Source organism: Pyxicephalus adspersus, chromosome 4 (assembly GCF_032062135.1).
Source record: "Pyxicephalus adspersus chromosome 4, UCB_Pads_2.0, whole genome shotgun sequence".
NCBI classification, from domain to species: Eukaryota; Metazoa; Chordata; class Amphibia; order Anura; family Pyxicephalidae; genus Pyxicephalus; species Pyxicephalus adspersus.
The window spans coordinates 55,688,146-55,705,684 of NC_092861.1; the positions used below are offsets into that span (position 1 = coordinate 55,688,146).

The 17,539-nt window shown below is 34.3% G+C and overlaps 1 protein-coding gene across 1 annotated transcript; it reads left to right on the forward strand.

The window, feature by feature from the left end:
- The first annotated feature begins 4,859 nt into the window (after positions 1 to 4,859).
- Positions 4,860 to 10,236, forward strand: UTS2B (urotensin 2B). Its single transcript, XM_072410403.1, has 5 exons — positions 4,860 to 4,959; positions 6,678 to 6,779; positions 7,531 to 7,568; positions 9,015 to 9,117; positions 9,818 to 10,236. Exons 1-5 carry the CDS (start codon positions 4,860 to 4,862, stop codon positions 9,841 to 9,843), a joined length of 369 nt encoding a protein of 122 aa, XP_072266504.1. The 3' UTR covers positions 9,844 to 10,236.
- The last annotated feature ends 7,303 nt before the right edge of the window (positions 10,237 to 17,539 follow it).

A 17,539-nucleotide genomic window follows, 5' to 3' on the forward strand; every position in this document is an offset into this window, starting at 1 on the left:
AGGCATAAACCAAGCTGTACAAATATTAGGTCTATTTTGCCTCTATTACTTTTTAGTTTCCAGTGAAATTATCCTGCAAAATTTATTGTCCCCTTATAGAAACCATTGTTATCTGAACCAAATTGGAAAGTGTGTGAATGTCAAGTTTGAGGTGCATTTTATATTGAGATGTTGATCTAAAGAGTTCAGAGATCAAACTAGTTCTAGATTGGTACAATACAGGGTTATTTAATAAAAAATTGGATTTTTTTCCAATTAGTTTAGTGTTAGAAGAAGAAGATTATCTGGCTCATGATTGCAGCCATAAGCCACCACAGCCCAATTTACCATGTTTAATCCCTTCCACATCGTCTGTTACAGCAGCAAAAAGGATCAAGCACTTAGCAGTCTGTCCTATGCTCCGCAACTTGCAGCATCCCCAGTTTCCCTTTAGCTGTGAATGTGTCTATCTTTTCATCCCCAGCACATACTTTGAGGCCCTGTGCAGCTTAAGGGAGTTATAGAGTATGTGCTTCAGCCAGTGAGCAGACTAATTGCTGGCAATGACTGGCTACTGATCTTTTGAAGCTTCTCTGCTCCCAGGTGCTAGTTGCCTTTTGTAGTTTTTAGCTGGTCCTCAGTCAGTTCTTCTCTAGCTGCCATCTATTGTGCACAGAAAACCTGGGGGCAACCATGTGCTAAGAAGTTGCAAGTAGCCTCCCCCAAGTGATCGGGGACTTGCTATCAATGGAGAGTGTGGAGTTAATTTGGGGTATTGGCACCTAGCGAGCACTGGCGCAGGACCAGCAGAGTTGTCCGTTAGGGGCTAATATTCTAGCCTTTCCAGCCATTTACTTTTTATTTTTTGAGATTAGCCTGAGCTTTGCAGCAAGGCTTAATTTATAAAGTTTATTTTCCTTTGGTTAAATAAAATATTGTATTTAGTAACTCCTTATTGAAACACCACTGCTGATTTACTTTGTATTGTGTTGTCTTGGCTTGAGCCTGCAAGAAATACAAGAAACATCTCTCTACGTCTACCACATTTCATTTGTTGTTTAAATAATACTTTTTAGTAGATTAAACTTTTAGTGAAAGCAATGAACTGTACTGTAACCTTTGTTTTGTTAGAGTCTGTAATAAACGATTTTAGGCTTGTGTTGATGACATCAGTTTAATTTTGAGGCCTTTAGAGTTTATGGATAAGTGCATCTGAACTGCAGTTGATCTCCTATTAACCTGTATTACATCTGCTTTAAATGGTTTCTGCATTCACGTAGACTTGTAGGGGACTGCAAAACCTTTCCCTAATCTTATTTAAACTGAGGCCCATCAGCACAGATCATTACAGAAATGGGAAGAAAGCAGTAAGTCGGATATTTTAATAGTAAACAATATCAATCTTACGTTAACTATTATGTACAGGATGTACTACGTGAAACAGGTCTATATTTACAATGTTGGGAAAAAAACATTTTCTGTTTTTTTTTCTGGATTTTGGTTATTTGGTATTTATAAAAGTATAGACATCCAAAGTGCTAGCAGCAGAAATGATATCAAGGTGTTAAGTATGTTTATCAATACTCAGATATGAATTACTGAAATGTTTAGGAAACATTTAATCATACCCCTTAGCTTTTACGTAATACTTCTATTTTACATAATTGATCTATTTTTTTCCTGCTATATTTGGATTTCAGTCTGATTCACAAAACTGTCCATTAAAAAAGCACGTAGTTGAACAGTGGCCAAGACATCATCACAGATGAATCTAAGCTCTTAAGTTAATCACAAATGAATGATATCATATCTATTAAATGGTCTCTGAAGCACAAAACTTTTTCCTGTATTTTAAAAAATAAAAATATAAGTATGGAAGAACTTGTAGGCACAGTAAAGTCAGCATGTTGTAAACCCAGTACTATACTAAACCCTGACACACCATCTATTGCTTCATTTACCACACTAATTATAATATTTGAAATGATAGCTGTGTGAGAAAATATGGGATTATTTAAATTAACCTTACAAGTAATGAACCTAATCATTTAGATTTTTAAGTATCCATACACCTAGAAAGATGGTTAGTAGATAATAAACAATCAGGTCAGCAATGATCTTTTTACACATAATATACATATTAGTCTCCTGAAAAATGTATGTTCTTTAAGACCCCTGATACCTTCCTGGTACCCTTCCCAAGTACAGCAGGGGCACATAGTGCCCTATGTGCTTTTTACCCAGCCACTACTAGGCAGGAATAACAGCAGTGAGCCTGGTTTTGCTCAGAGCAGAATGCTTCTGATTTCAACGACTACAGAGTGAAATGGGAATTGCCTTCAATATTTATTTTGTTTTTAATCAAACACTCTAGAAGTGAGAGAGCCCAGGATCCATTTGGGATATGATTAAGGAGTGGTGGTACTACCAGTGTGTCTGTAGAATTAATTGATCAGTAGTGGAACAATAGTGTTAATTAGTTCATGGTCATGGGTGATCCTGCCCCCTGATGACCACCTGTCAATGAAAATGTCCACTGCTGTTTTTCTTAGCAGATATACACCCCATTGTCTTTGCCATAAGCATTTCCATTGACTGTCAGTCCTCAGGGGGCAAGATTGTTCATGACACCAACCAGTAAAACTGTTCATTAACAAAAGTTGCAGGGGTTATTGTACATAGCAGGCAGCAGTGTACAGTAGTATACTTCTATTTTCAAACATATACATATCTGTCTATCCATTGGTCTTTTCATCTGTGTATGTATTATGTGTTTAAAGAAGAGGCAGCATACTGTACTTGATTGCAAAGAAAGGAACTTCGCTTTAATATGGCCCTTCACTGGTCCATGGGTGGATAAATCAATTAATGATTGATACCCCCATGATATTGATGGTATGCCTGGCACAATAGCTTTGCAACCATCAACCAGCCAGATCAATCACCAATTCACTCCACCTAGGCAGGGTAATGTATATGAGTGGAGAGTGCTTCTAACAACCAGCAGCCAATGGCAGGCTCCTAACTGCATAATACCGGTATAACAACAAAGTCAGCAGAATAGGTATTGTATTCCTAGATTGGAAGCTCTTCAGGGCAGGGTCCTTTCCTCCTTCTGTGTCACTATCTGTATCTGTCTGTCATTCACAACCCCTATTTAATGTACAGTGCTGCGCAATATGTTGGCGCTATTTTTTAATAATAATTATAATAATAATAATAATAGGAATAAGAAGAATAAAGGGTGGGAAACTCTCCCATTGGCTGTTGGTTGTTAGGAAGCACTTCCTGCTGATTTACATTCATTTTTGTTGTTGAAGAAAAAAAGTTGGGGTTTATGGGGATGTTGGGGGTAGAGGAGTGGTGTTTGATCGGGCAAATTTTGGGAATGCCCTAGTTTTCAATTGATGAACATTATAAATAATATTTTCTAACCTATTGAAACCATTGATCAGTGTATGACCCGAAGCGTGACATTACTATAATTTAGCACTAAGTGATTTCCCCTAGGTGTTACTGAACAATATCTGTACAAAAAAAAGTATAGCTCATCTAAAGTGTAGCTGTCAGGAAATGTAATCCAACTAACATAGTTACCTATTAGCAAGATCTACAAGATGAAATGGTTTTTACCTTGACTCTTAATAATTAACAGTCCCCAGTGTTTTCACATAACTAATTATAATCGGAAGGTCAGTCAATAATGTCATCACAAGTCCATAGTTAGTAGTTATTAGCTCTGAATGACTAATAAATGTTTTCCAAAAAAAGGTCAAGAAATAGGAATCTACCTATAACCTACACAAATACTCTTGTTTCTTGACATTTGAAACTGCTCAGTTCAGTGTTTACTGAACCTAATCAGTGTTTTTCAGAAAAATTCACTGAGGTACAATGTTGCTTAAACAAATGCAATGGCTGAAAATTTGCATGCAGTTTTTCTGAATAACCCCACCTGGTATCTGTAAGGTTTAAGGACCAAAAACTAGAATGCTTATACTGTCAAGAATTCAAAATGTAAACTTGAATATAGATTTTATCCTACTAATGATCTTTTACTCAATTTTAACACAAAAAATTTTAAGGTGTACACAATTCTTCCAGTCTTTCAAATTCAGACCAGGGATTGTCATCTTCCTCCAAATTGCAAACTTTTGAAAAGAAAATGAGAAATGTGACAGTGACAGATAGTTGTAGAAAATCAAAGGCAAGAAGAGTCACACCTGAAGTCATCAGCAGTGGAGGACATCCATTCATCTAAAATTAATCAAACCACTGGTCAATTTCTGCCTTGTGTTCTTTTAAGATACACAATGTATTACAACTTCCCCTGACATCTTTGAAAACCAGCTATGTCTCATTGATGAATTTCATATTTGTCTTCAGTCTTCTTCGAACCCTTGCTTTATCATCTGTTTTCTGTACTTACCTCATAGGATCATATCTTGAGGCACAAATGTCACTGTAAAGATTTGAATCCTAAAATCAATTCAATTAGTGATTCTTGAGCCTTCATCATTGCACTCGCTATAAACATCTCAGCGTAATTAAAATGAGAGCATGGAAATGCAACAATAAATTACCATGAGCCTGCCACCAGACCCTCTTTGTATTTAGAATGTGTATTCCAGCACTCATTTTATTGGTCATGTCGTGGATGGATTGATCTAGGTTTGACGTCAAGAAATTCACGCAGTTCATTTGTCAGTTTTCCAAGAATTGAATGTCATTGACAGGATAAATGATTTTCATTGGAAGTTTTTTGGAATATGACACAATGACATGTCTGGGGACCATTTAAAAGTCAGCCCAACTGGGAGAAACACATGCAAATACCAGGTCCTCTTCAACACAGGTCCATCAACCTAAGGAGCAATATGATGGATAAAGCCACTTCCATTTATCTGTGCTTTGGGACATTAACTTTCTTGTTCATGATCTCCTCTCATTCAACTCAAGGAAAGCCTTATATATTACAAGGTAAGAACATATACAATATTGTATTAATGTTTTGCTGTATCCTATCTTGCATTACCTCAAGCATGAAAAAAAAGTATTGATTTTTAAATCGCTGCATAAATGTACATGGAAACCAATTGGAATTTACTCAATAAATCATAAGATAAGTTTTGTTATTGGCTGGTATAGATTACTTTACTTAGGATAATAAACAAATTGATCTGTCACCACTCCTCATTTTTCTGTCATATATAGTCACTATCTTCTAGGAAACTAATATTCAATCTTACATATTATTGGATAAATATTTTAATACATGATTATATATTAACAGGAAAACATATACATAATTATTACATTGCTACTCTTGGAAATTAGTTCCTGTTATCTGTTCTAATTTTTATTCTAGGCTCAATACATATTAGTCTAGGATTTCTGTTTATCTATTTTTCAATGTTTCAAAAAAGTACAAACATGAACTATTGCAAGTGGGTCTATTTTCCCTTTGGTTTAATTCCACACATCTTGTTGTTTAGCATTTAGGCAGCAGATATCAGACATAATGTTCAGGCTGTGTGATGTGTAATTTAGCCGCAGGGGCTACATAATATAGTGCAAATAAAGGATCATATTCTAGATAAGTAGTTGTGACAGAATGAAAATGATATTTTTACTTGATATAATAAAAATGCAAAATATATTAGCCCATATTTTTTTTATAAACTGAATACTCTTTCAGCATACAGATACTGGAATAGGTGCACTCAAGTGCACTCCACACTGGCTAATGAATATACATTTTTTAAAAACATTTAAAGATAATTATTAATCAGTCCTGTGATGTATAAATAAAAAAGTTATGCTTTTAGAAAGGGTTCAAATGGGGTTTTGCCCTATAACCACCAGTCAGACACAAAACACTCCTAAACTTTTGCAGTTTAGATATCTAATCATGCCTGACAAAGAGATAACAAAATGTGATTAAAATGATAACCTCTTTGTAGTGAAAAGACTGACTTTGTAATGCATCAGGGTTCAACAAGTAATAGTAAAATGCAAGTAATTACAAAATATTGTTCATCAAAATACTTCTAAGCCAATAGTCATGCAAGATGTAGAATACATGCTAAATGAGGATTTAAAAATGTCAAGCTACATTTAGCAGCAGATCTGTTAATTAGGGAAGCCTCCAACATGAAATAAACAGTTGCAATGTTGTTTTTTGCAATGGCAATGATTAGTAATGCGATTTACATAGAATCATTTGTTAGAATTAATAATTTTTTTATATACCAGAAGAGCTTTCATATAAGTATATGAGTATATAACTGATTCTTCACTTAAAAAGCTTCATGTACATGCTTATGCACAGGAAATCCCAATGTGGAGGAAGACACATAGAGCAATATGTATATTTTGTAAAGATCCATAGTAACTGAGCATAAACCGAATCCTGAGTGAACTGCAGTGATCCCATCTCTGTTTGCCATGAGTTAATGCTTTTTGCACATGAGCTCCAAAATGCCACGTCTAGACAAATACATTTTCAGATATGTAGAGTAAATAAACTGAACTAACAAAATACAAAATGGTGAAAATCCTACTTATTGATATTTGTACCATACACCCATATTTTCTTGTCTTTTAAATTCTCCTTACTCTATATCAAAGGAGAAAATGTAAAACAACTAAAAATGCATTTTTTAATTTCTCAGTGCAATGTACTTGTCAATTCATAGATAATGAAATGTTTCCAGAAAAAGAAGATATGACTCACCAGGACATGCTATTGACGCTTCTCCTTAATAAACACATTCCACCAAGGAGACCTTCACACTATGGTAAGAAGTTATGTCTGTACAATAAAGTTTAAATAAAGGGCTTATTCTGTAATACTAATGCAACATTAAATAAGCAGCAGTAGTCGTGTGTCACTCAGGATGCAGGGAAAGTAGTATGTAATGTATAGTGCAAAGGTTATTGATATGTAATGCAGAGTTCAGAGGTCAGTAGTATGTAACACATAGTTCAGGGGTCAGTAATAAAGTAGAATAGGGAATAATGAGGACTTGGTATATAAAATTTTATTGTATGTATTGTATGAAAAATAAATGGTATTTTCTGTAGTTATAGCTTGTTCTTGGTATGGGTCCAAACATTTGCTCGTCTGTTTCCGGTATGGAACCCATCAGCCAAATTATTGGTGGGTTGCGTGCACCTAACAAGTTTGGAATGTTTACATGGAACCTTTACCCTAAGGTACTTGTTTGGCTGCTTGACAGCTTAAGAAACGCAATCTCTGCATGCCAGTGTGAATAGGACCTAGAGGCTCCATAACTGCTGTCTGATATTCATGGGTATTCATTAGTTCATTCGGAGACCAGTTCTACCTAACATAGAGGCTCTGTTTGTATGTCCACTTTGACTAACATGCAAAAATGTAAGTGCATGTTCTAGTAAAGAGGTAAGTATTTAAAAGTGTTGGCAATCACTTTTCATGTTGCAGCAGTAGGGAGCATCCGTGTATATGTTTTGATTTTAAGTTCACTTTTAGCCCATTATATCTGACAACTATTATGCATCATTTTACAGAGATGGAGCTGGAGAGCAAGCTAGAGCAACTGGAACAGGTAGGTTATCATTTTATTTTCAAAAGATGATATATACAGTATGAATGCATGTGTACCACTCACCCTCCCTGTAATGCCACTGTGTATCCCTGGGTTCTTCCCTACGTGGTAAGATCAGAAACATACACAGACTTGCAGAGTTGTCTTTGTAGTTTGTAGTTATATTGTAAAACTCCAACACACCCAGAATAAGGTTTAAGGTCAGCAGAGCATTACATTGGTCAGACCAACTCCATGCAAAGTGCAATCTTCCCATGCAGTAGCTAGCGGCAAGCTGATCCAAATGCAATATTGACATCTCCAAAGCAGAGTGTGAATTTCCCTAAGGTACCTGTCCTGCAAATGAAAGGCCCTGGGGAATACGATTCCTAAATCCTTTAGCTTAGAGCCTCAGTCGAGTCAAGCCACTGAAGCCATCAGGGCCAGCTCTCCTGATTTCTCACCCCATCAGCATGCCATGTCTCCAAAAGATACCCCAGCACTCAGTTCTCTAATATTTGAACACTTGTCATCCACTCAATTCAATTCATCCAATCCATTCAAAAAGGCACCAAAATAGCCCATAGGCCACAAAATTACTTCAGCAGAGAAGTGATTAGTTGTCACTATTCTTACCCAGAACCACCTACGCAGCAACAGGCATCCAACCATCACTCTATGGAGAACCAAGTTCTAGAATAGTCTGGAAATCCTGAAATTAACTCTAAATTCTTATAGTGACCCTATCATACTAAAGAATGTACTGTATATATAGTATTAAATGTAATTTAATACAGATTTAGGCCAACTCTAAATAGTTTAACTACATTACTATTAAAGTGATTCTGTTCTTTCAACAAATAAGTAAATGAAAAGACTATTGAAAAAGATTGATTTTTAAAATTGACTACTACAGTGAATTTTTCACCCAATAATAGTTTTTGGACAGGCAGCAGCTTACTAGTTAAACAACCATCATGTTTTTTTTCTGTCCAGGATAATTGTTTTTTTTCTGTCCAGGATAAGAAAGTATTACAGCCAATGAGACAGTATGACAGCCAGAAAACTTGCATTTTCAGTAGGATATGAAAGAAGTAGTACTTTATTCTTCATACAGATCCATGGCAAGGATGAAAACCCATTTAAAATAAATAATTTCAACACATAAGTGCAGTGAACATTCCTCTGAAGGACTCTTGGTGCCTTTTATATATTAAAGGGTTATTTTGCATAGTTGCTTTTCCTATTGTCACATTATTGGAGACTAATGCTTCAATATCAGTTTCTCATTCCTATTAAGCATATTGAATGATTGCATATGGAATTAATATTTATCTTTATTTAAATTACATAAAGTAATTAGATAAATTACTAGATTTAAAGTAATAATAAATTTATTACATAAAGTAATAAATCTTGCAAAACAGACAAGTCATCCATAAATGTAACAATATTATATTGATTTAGCTGGAAAAACTAAAAGAACTTAAAGAACAACTTCTGGAAGATAAAAGCGGAGATATGAGCTACACCGTGGATAGGCTGTCACCATCACACCACAACAAACGAGGTAGGTCATATATTCCTTTACCAAATAGGGTTTGATTTACAAAAATTTTTACCTATTTAATTAAAGGCAAACTGAACCCAAAATTGAAGAATGCAAATTCTCAAAACAATCATGTTGAATAGTGTAAATTATCTGCCTTATTACCTTTGTTATATCTAATTTGGGAATCACATGGTCTCACATGATTGACCCGTCTGCCAGCTGATTTTTTTTGTCAATCCTCTTGCATATAATTAGATATTTAGGGTGAACATTTTTTAGTACTTTTTTACTTTGCCAGCTGAACATTCTGTACAATTTTTTATAAATTATTCACCTGTCAGTTCAACCTGGATTTGGCAGTTCATATCTTAGAAGATAGAGTATTTACTATTGTGACAGCTGTGATATTTGGCCACTAGGTGACAGAATGAGTCATGGTTTTAGTATGCATTCAAACAAATATGTATATTGATGGGCCAAACAATACAGTCCTATGCATTTTACAGAGCTTCTGGCTACCAGTAATTCTAAACTAGTTTTAGACAGCTTTGCCATGCTGTTCTATACCACACCACACAATGTGCCGCTTGTTCATGGCTTTACATTTTTAGGCTAGACACCCAATGTTGCTATATAGATTTTTATTACCATAATTCAACTATTTTTTTTTATTGTGCAATATTTTATATATTTATTCCTTTTTTCTTCTTTTTGACAGCTTGTTTTTGGAAATACTGTGTGTGAAGTCTCCACATCAAAAGAGGACATAATCATTTCAATTTTTATTGAAGCGTTGGAATATAAACTAAATTAACTTCAGCGACAATGAGAACTGTGAAGTTATTTTTTATGAAATGTTTGTATTTTATTTGTGTGTTTTGGCATTCATCTCAGTGGAAAGCTGTACATAATCTATAGCGTTTTCAATTCCCTGGAGATTCATAAGCCTGCAATGCATTAAATATAATGCAGTTTTTTGTCATTAGATGTTACAAAATGAATGTATTACTGTATTTTTAGACATTGACTGTAATCATGTAATGTCTTTATTACAGTGTCTTATTTCCTTAAGCATTAGCTGCTGATAGAAAAAAACAACTATTTTTTGCATTCATTAATAAAAACTTTATTGGTTGTATTGATATTTTAAAATATTTTGCATTTCCTAATTTGGGATGAAAAAAACAAACCTTCACCACCCTGTGGTACAGTAAGCTATCAGTTCAATGTATCAACTTCCATTCTTAGAATTATTATGTTCCTTTCCTTAATATATATACAGAATAGCAGACAGGAGAAACATCCTGCCCTTTTTTTTACACATAGGAAGTGTAAAGTGGTAGTTCGGCTTTAGTTGAAATTACAGCTATGGTGTTCATTAATATTTTGGAATGTTTTGCATTTGGGCAATGTGCTCTCTGCTGTTTAATAATCCTTGAGTTGTCCTTCCGATGAAAATTATATAATGGGCACAGCAGACCACACAAGAGATCTTGTTGCTAGACCATTCATTTCAACAAAAAATATTTCTACAAGAATATATATGCAAGTAACTTATATTATGCATTGGTATTTAGCTGTAAACGTCTCTCTGTAGACACCAAAAACACTGACAATGATATTGGCATTGACAATTAGAATGTGACCTTAGCAGACTCAGATTTGTAACTGAAATGACACATTATAGCATGATAGCATCCTTTTCTCATCTCCCAGGAACTACATAAAGGTAGGTAGGCAAAGGGAGGGACTGAGATGACATCGTCAGTGTATTTAGACTCTGTCAGAAACGGGGAGAGCTATATGACATGAAAGAATAAAAATCTTTGTACAAGGGAATTGACTCCCCTGGAGTACTCAAATGTTCTAGCAAATTCGAAGGCAAATTGCAAATAAAGCAAAAGGCCACTGCAAGTAAATATTCCAAATACCTAAATTTCTTATGAATTTACATGCATATTTTATGGTGGAAATGGGGTTGCTTTAAGTTTATTGTAAAGGTGAAAGAAGCCGTCAGATTTTTTGCTAGGTATTTGTATGATGTAACGATGGGGATTTTATGATAGTTCGTCTATAGGCAATGGATTTTCAGGACTGCACACCAATAGATCAATAATACACAATGACATCATTTCTTATGAACGTTTATTTGTACAAAACTTATTGGAAACTTTATTAAGACTGACAAAAGGCAAGGGTTGATCTCAATAAATCTTTCATTATACACTATAACTGTGAAAAGTAATGAAAACAATAATATTATAATACCTTCCATTAAAGTGGCAGGTGATATTTACTTTATTGTGTTAAAAAAATGTTACAGTGACATTGCCAATAATTAAAATGAATCCAATGAACATATTTAATAACAAGAACCATCTAACTTTTATTACCTTTAAAATGTATACCTGGGAAAGCCTAGAAACCAGGGCATATGTCACGTAAATAGCAACTTGTCCTCTTCTTCCACATCCCACATTGTAATATACATTGTTCGGTGACCTAATTAAAGATGTGATGTAGCCAAACTTTGTACTTGTTATAGGCTGGATAACAAGGCTATACAAAGTAAAACGCACTGGCCAGTTCACCTGTGTGGACTACAGAGAATACCACCCTGTAGCCCAGCGGAGGAGCACTGGAAAGGTTACCATTGCTTAGGAGTTCAGTGTGGCCGAGGCAATATGTCGCTATTTCAACCAGGAAGAGAGGAGATTGGACAGATTAACACGAATTGTTCTCTACCTGCAGTGTTTTTAAAAAGACGAAACTGGTGAAAGGTGCATGTATCACAAAGACATTCATGCATTAATGTAATGTAAATGTTGAATATCTCCTAAACTGATGAAAGTGTTCATTTTGCATCACAGACTTCCCACATTCCCACTGACACTGTAAAATTACATTGCCCTGCAATGTGTTTGTGTCAATGCCTCTGACCAGCTTTATTAGCCAAAATAGGAGACAGTCTTCTGTCGATGTAAATACTAATCTACAAAATTGTTACATAGTGGTTACACACTAATCATATATCTGTTATCTAGCATTCTGTAAGAATGAGTGTCTAAAATTTGAATAACTACAACTATTTTTTATTTCATTCCTAATGGGGAACAAGTATTTAGATATGTTGTACAAAGGTTCTGTTTATTATACAGAAAGAGATAAAACTGTTCTGACCAATGGTAAAGAAGAGAAAGCTGCAAAGGTAACAAAGGAGGAGGCTCATAAATTGTAAAAAAATGTTTAAGATTGTCTATATTGATTATTCTAAGGATCAACAACTAATATGGAGCAAAAAGCCATGAATCACAAACTTTTCACTAAATAAAACAAAATGGCCAAATAAAATTACCTGCTATATTTAGATTATAAATAGATAACCATTTTATGTAAAATCTCACTACAACAAAAACTAGTTATAGCAGGGTTGTGATTTTGGGCTGGTATATACATTATTTTACCAAACACAGATGACCTCAAAAACGTATTCTCCAAAAATAACAAGATTTTCATCTTTTAATCATATTGGATAATTGAGTTATGTCAATACAAGAGGTAATCACCCCCAAGAGACTTAAAGGCATAAGTGCAATTGTATTTGATGATATTTTACCCTTTTCTGTGGGCATGTATGTGCAATTTTTAGCCTGTCATAGCAAATTAGAAGTTTTGAAATTCAGGATAAGGGCATTAGTGATTGAGTTTGTTTACAAGGCCAGAGAGGTAATTTATAAAGTTGGTATTTTTCTGTGTAATTTACATATACTGTTTATTGTTCCATAATGCTCACAATAATCAAACTAATTCAAGTAGCCAACAGATTCAGTTCTCAAACTTTAGTTGGCCAATTGGCAAATGTAGTATATGGGAATGGGTACAAAGCATATTTTAATATTTATGAAAATCTGAATTTTAGAAATGATCCTAATATTAGCCCCTATTACAGAAGAATTATGCATCAAATATGAAGTAAAGATTGTGTTTCATATATATATATATATTACCAAATTAATTGGTGTAACATGGATTACAGTGCCATATTTACAAGCACCACATATGAACAAAGCAGGAAATTATTTCCAATAAGTTGATCATTGTAGGAGGGATTGAAAAACAGTCTTTTTGTAAAGTAATAATGCAGGAAAACATTAACTGAGCTGGACAGTGCACACACAATTTAGCAAACTAAGTACACAAATAAAACCAGTGACTTTTCACATAGGTCAAATATGCAAGAATGAAAGCATTACAAAAATGAAAGTATAAAATATCAGTGTGGTCCAGCCACTCTACATGCAAAGTAGCCATCCTGGTATCTACTTTATACTGTTATAAAGAAAAAAAAATGTCATGCATAAACCATTTTCTGCAAACAGCTGCTACAAACACATATATATATGAACTGACCCAATTTATGTCCACATTTAACATTCTTCTTGTCATATTCTAAGTGGAAACCAAAAGGGTGCAATGATGTACCCCAAACAAAGTAATCAAATTCTTTCTTTAATTCCAACATGATAGTGCCAATATTTAATTATGGATTTAGCTGTGTTAATGCACTGAATTAGATTTATGTGGATAAAGTTTTATACATGTTTGCTTTTTTACATCAAGACAGGATCAATTGGAATTCCATTTATATGGGGAGGATCAAAGTATTTTTTGAGGCCCTAACCCTTAAGTGAAACTAATGTGAGAGGAAAATGTGAACAGAAATTGTGATTTATTGCATAAACTACAGATGATGTATTTTCTGCAATGAAATAAACATACATGCATCTTCCTAATATTTTTTTTTATTAAACATACACTGTGCTGCAAATGAGCAGATCATTCTAGCCTGATCAATGAAAATCTTAGAAGATCTGGAACCTGTAAATGGAGATAGTGTCACACAGAAATCAGGCAGGTAGGTTTATTTTATTGCAGAGAGAAAAGAGGATGTGATTATTTGCAGAAAGGACAGTGCCTGGCCCATTTGTAATAAAGGTCCTGGCTGATCACTATTTTTTCATGATTTAGTTAAGTTCCACTTCAATATTCAAAATGTAAGCAATACGACAAATACAAAGAATAATGATGATTAGGGATGAGGTTTTCCTCCACCATTGGTTTGAGACTCAATGGATCCTGGAGAATGTTTGCACAAATTCAGCCAAGATATTTTTTCTAGAGGCAAAATACGCCATCCTCTTCACTTACAAAAAGGGGTGGAGGAGCAGAGAGCATCCATAATGTCAGTGTTTCAGAAGCTGATGTAGGGAAAAGATAGGGAAAGCTGGCAAACTTCATAAGAAAAGATTAGGGTTTGTTAGGAGACTAAACTGGAATGCTGATGTCTAGACGTTCGGGCAATCAATAATTTTGCTGCTTTTTTTGCTTTGTGTAATGTCCTTTTTATCACTAGGGGATTGAGGGTTGTTTTATTTTTTGGTTGTTTTGAGGTCAGTGGTTAAATTTATCTAGTTTCCTATATGCCTATAGCATATTTGTTCCCTTTACAGCAAGATTTCACTTAACATGTGGACTTTCGGGGGAATTATTGTGTGGCTTTCAGGGCTAAAATGTGTCCTTTTAAATAAAAAGTGGGCTTTTGTTTTAAGGGGTGGTATTTTAGGGTTTTCCTTTTTTATTTTATATACTATTTGTATTTTATTATGATGTTTTTTTTTTAGTTTTTGGCATTTCAAGTGCAACATTCAAATGTTGGTGTCCATCTGTTCTTTTATTCATAGCTTTCCACTACATCATTAAAAAAACATTTACTGTACCCTCCTATCCTGATAGATAAAATACCATTTAGGCATGAAATGGTAGACTATAATCCTTGGTTAATACTGTCCTGGGCAATTTTACATTACATATATCCTCTGCCATGTCTTACATCTTTAGTCTGTGATCTTTGTCTCCAGTAAATTGAGTCCTAGCCTTGCTGTTTCAAGTTGTTCTCTGCTGGCCAGTTTTATATTGCTGTTATCTATTTATTCATTATTAGGGCAGCTGTAAGGAAGTTTTGCATCAGCAGGAACAGAGGCAGCCAAACCACTGGCCAATTTCAGAATGAAAAAAACAAATATGACACATGCAATGAAAACACCAGAAGGCTTTCATTTAAGCTTTACAGACTTGCACAGTAAAAAAAAGCCTAGCAATGTTTAATGCTGCATAACACTAGCTTACATGTTACTCTACACATAAATTGTTGAAGCCAATTTGTTAACATCACTGAATTAAAGACAACTGGTATAATCTTCTGTCTGTGTCTGCCAAACTTTATCAATGATCAAAACAGACAAACGTACTATATACTGTTGCTACTCAATATACATTATGAACTCATAAATGAAAATGTATCCAACAACAACTAGCTATCTAGTAAATTGGCACATTAGCAGAGCAGAGTTCTAATGTAAAACATTTCACCCACTATTGCCACCTAGTGGTCACCATATCACTTCTGGCTAAATCAAATGGGATATACAGTATCAAAGAAGTCAATCTGTATTGCAGCAACCCATTGGAAGTAATATTATAAATCTGTGTAGATGAAATAAGATTTTATTTAAAAATGTCCTTAGTCTAAAAGAACATTATTCATAAAAAACAATGTTGTATTCCTATAAAGTATGATCTGTATATGTATGGTAGCGTTATGATTAAACATTGTAGACTTTCATTTCATTTTTAAAATCCTCCTGGTGGTTTTATCACATTTGAAATCTAATTTTCCTTCATGTGTAATGTGACGTCGTCCGGACAGTAATGTAGCCCAAATAATGGCGATGGTTTAGTAACAGGATCTGCTCCCCATAGACTACAATTTGATTCACCCTAAAAGTTCAGGTTTGCCAAATTGTAAACAGTATTAGCTGAACCCATGCATTCAACCCAGTAATATTCACCCACCCAAGTTGTTTAGCCATGAAATGTTATGAATACATAGAGCTGCATAAAAGAGGGTGAACAGGATAAAGCGACTATCGTGAAGATTTCTGTGGATCCAGTTATATGTAGTCATCTCTTTCTCTACATAGACTTCAGCAAAAGAAACCAATGTTATGTTGGCTCATTTTAGTTAAGAGGTAGGTTATGACCTGTACAGATCACTACACTAAGGTTGAATTCTACTGCCAAGATGCACTTTGCTTATTATCACTTCTGTATGCACTGATTAAAGTTGGTATTATGATCTCTTTGTAAATAATGAACATTTTCTAAAAATTTCTATTGCTACAATGTGGTTAAAGCTGAAGTTGACTCTGTCTATATTTTGCCTTTCTTGGTTTCCTATTCACTTCTCTCCATCACTGGGCTAATTGAAAAAAAATTAAAAGAGTAAGCAGTTTAAGTAAAGGAAAAAAGCCTGTAGAATTGTGCAAGACTGAAAGAAAGACGGAGTTCAGCTTTAAGGATAAAGGCATTGACTTCCCATTTGCTATTATGTATATTTTATAAGACTAAGATAACCTTGACATATTCCCCCTAAACATTTTTAAAACTCTCTATGCAAATGTTTATTAAATGGAAAAAATGAAACTGTTGCAATTTTACCTTTTATACCTATGTATCAATTATATCATGTACTTTTGGCTTTAATAAATATGATGCTGCACTACAATATAGGAGGTGGCTAAAGTGGTGTTCTGTTTTGTTTAGTAAGGACGAGCAGACACTATACTGTAAGCAATAAAAAAAGTGCATTCTTTTATATGCAGGACTCATTTTCAGTTACAATGAAATATTACTATTTCATGTAAAATAAATTTAAACAGAAATAATAGTCAGGTCATTTGAATGTGCAGTATTACACATACACCCCATGGCCCAAGCAAGACACACCCTGGCTGTAAAACATCTGACCTGATGGATTGAATCTATTATTGTTTTGACAGTGGATGGGAAATAGATTTCTAGATGGTCAATTCATTAATCACTCTTGTAGAAATCAGGAATTGAAGTCCTGTAAGATATCAGAAGTGTTTTGTGGCATCTGTGATGTTTCATATATCATCCGGGGTGTACAAACCTGTGTTAAAGATAAAAAAGTAATAAAATATCAAATTGTTTTATCACTGTAATTTTCAGACTACCTATTCAAAACATATTACTGATCCTAGCATTGCTTTCAAGAGTTGACAAGTGTATGGATCTAGTTCTAATATATTACGATAATTTGAGTTTGGTAAATGCAAAGATATAGACAACAATATACATTACATGCAATTCTCTGTCTCACTGTAAATGATGAGATTAGCCCTGTCCTAATTATGTGTATTACCATTCAAAACTGAGGTGCTGAAGGTATAGGGAGAACAAGCCGTACTTTTACAGGAAACATTGATATTGCATTACATTACAGCTAATGTTATCTTCTGATGCATTAGTTTCTTAATCAGCCAATAGTTTTAACATTGATTTTCTATACTATGTTCAG

What these genes read in the sequence shown, in the direction of transcription:
- UTS2B (XM_072410403.1), top strand. Translation starts at nt 4,860, where the DNA reads ATGGATAAAGCCACTTCCATTTATCTGTGCTTTGGGACATTAACTTTC. An exon ending in AGCTAGAGCAACTGGAACAG is followed by an intron (nt 7,569 to 9,014) that starts GTAGGTTATCAT and finishes ATATTGATTTAG; the next exon opens with CTGGAAAAACTAAAAGAACT. An exon ending in ATCACACCACAACAAACGAG is followed by an intron (nt 9,118 to 9,817) that starts GTAGGTCATATA and finishes TCTTTTTGACAG; the next exon opens with CTTGTTTTTGGAAATACTGT.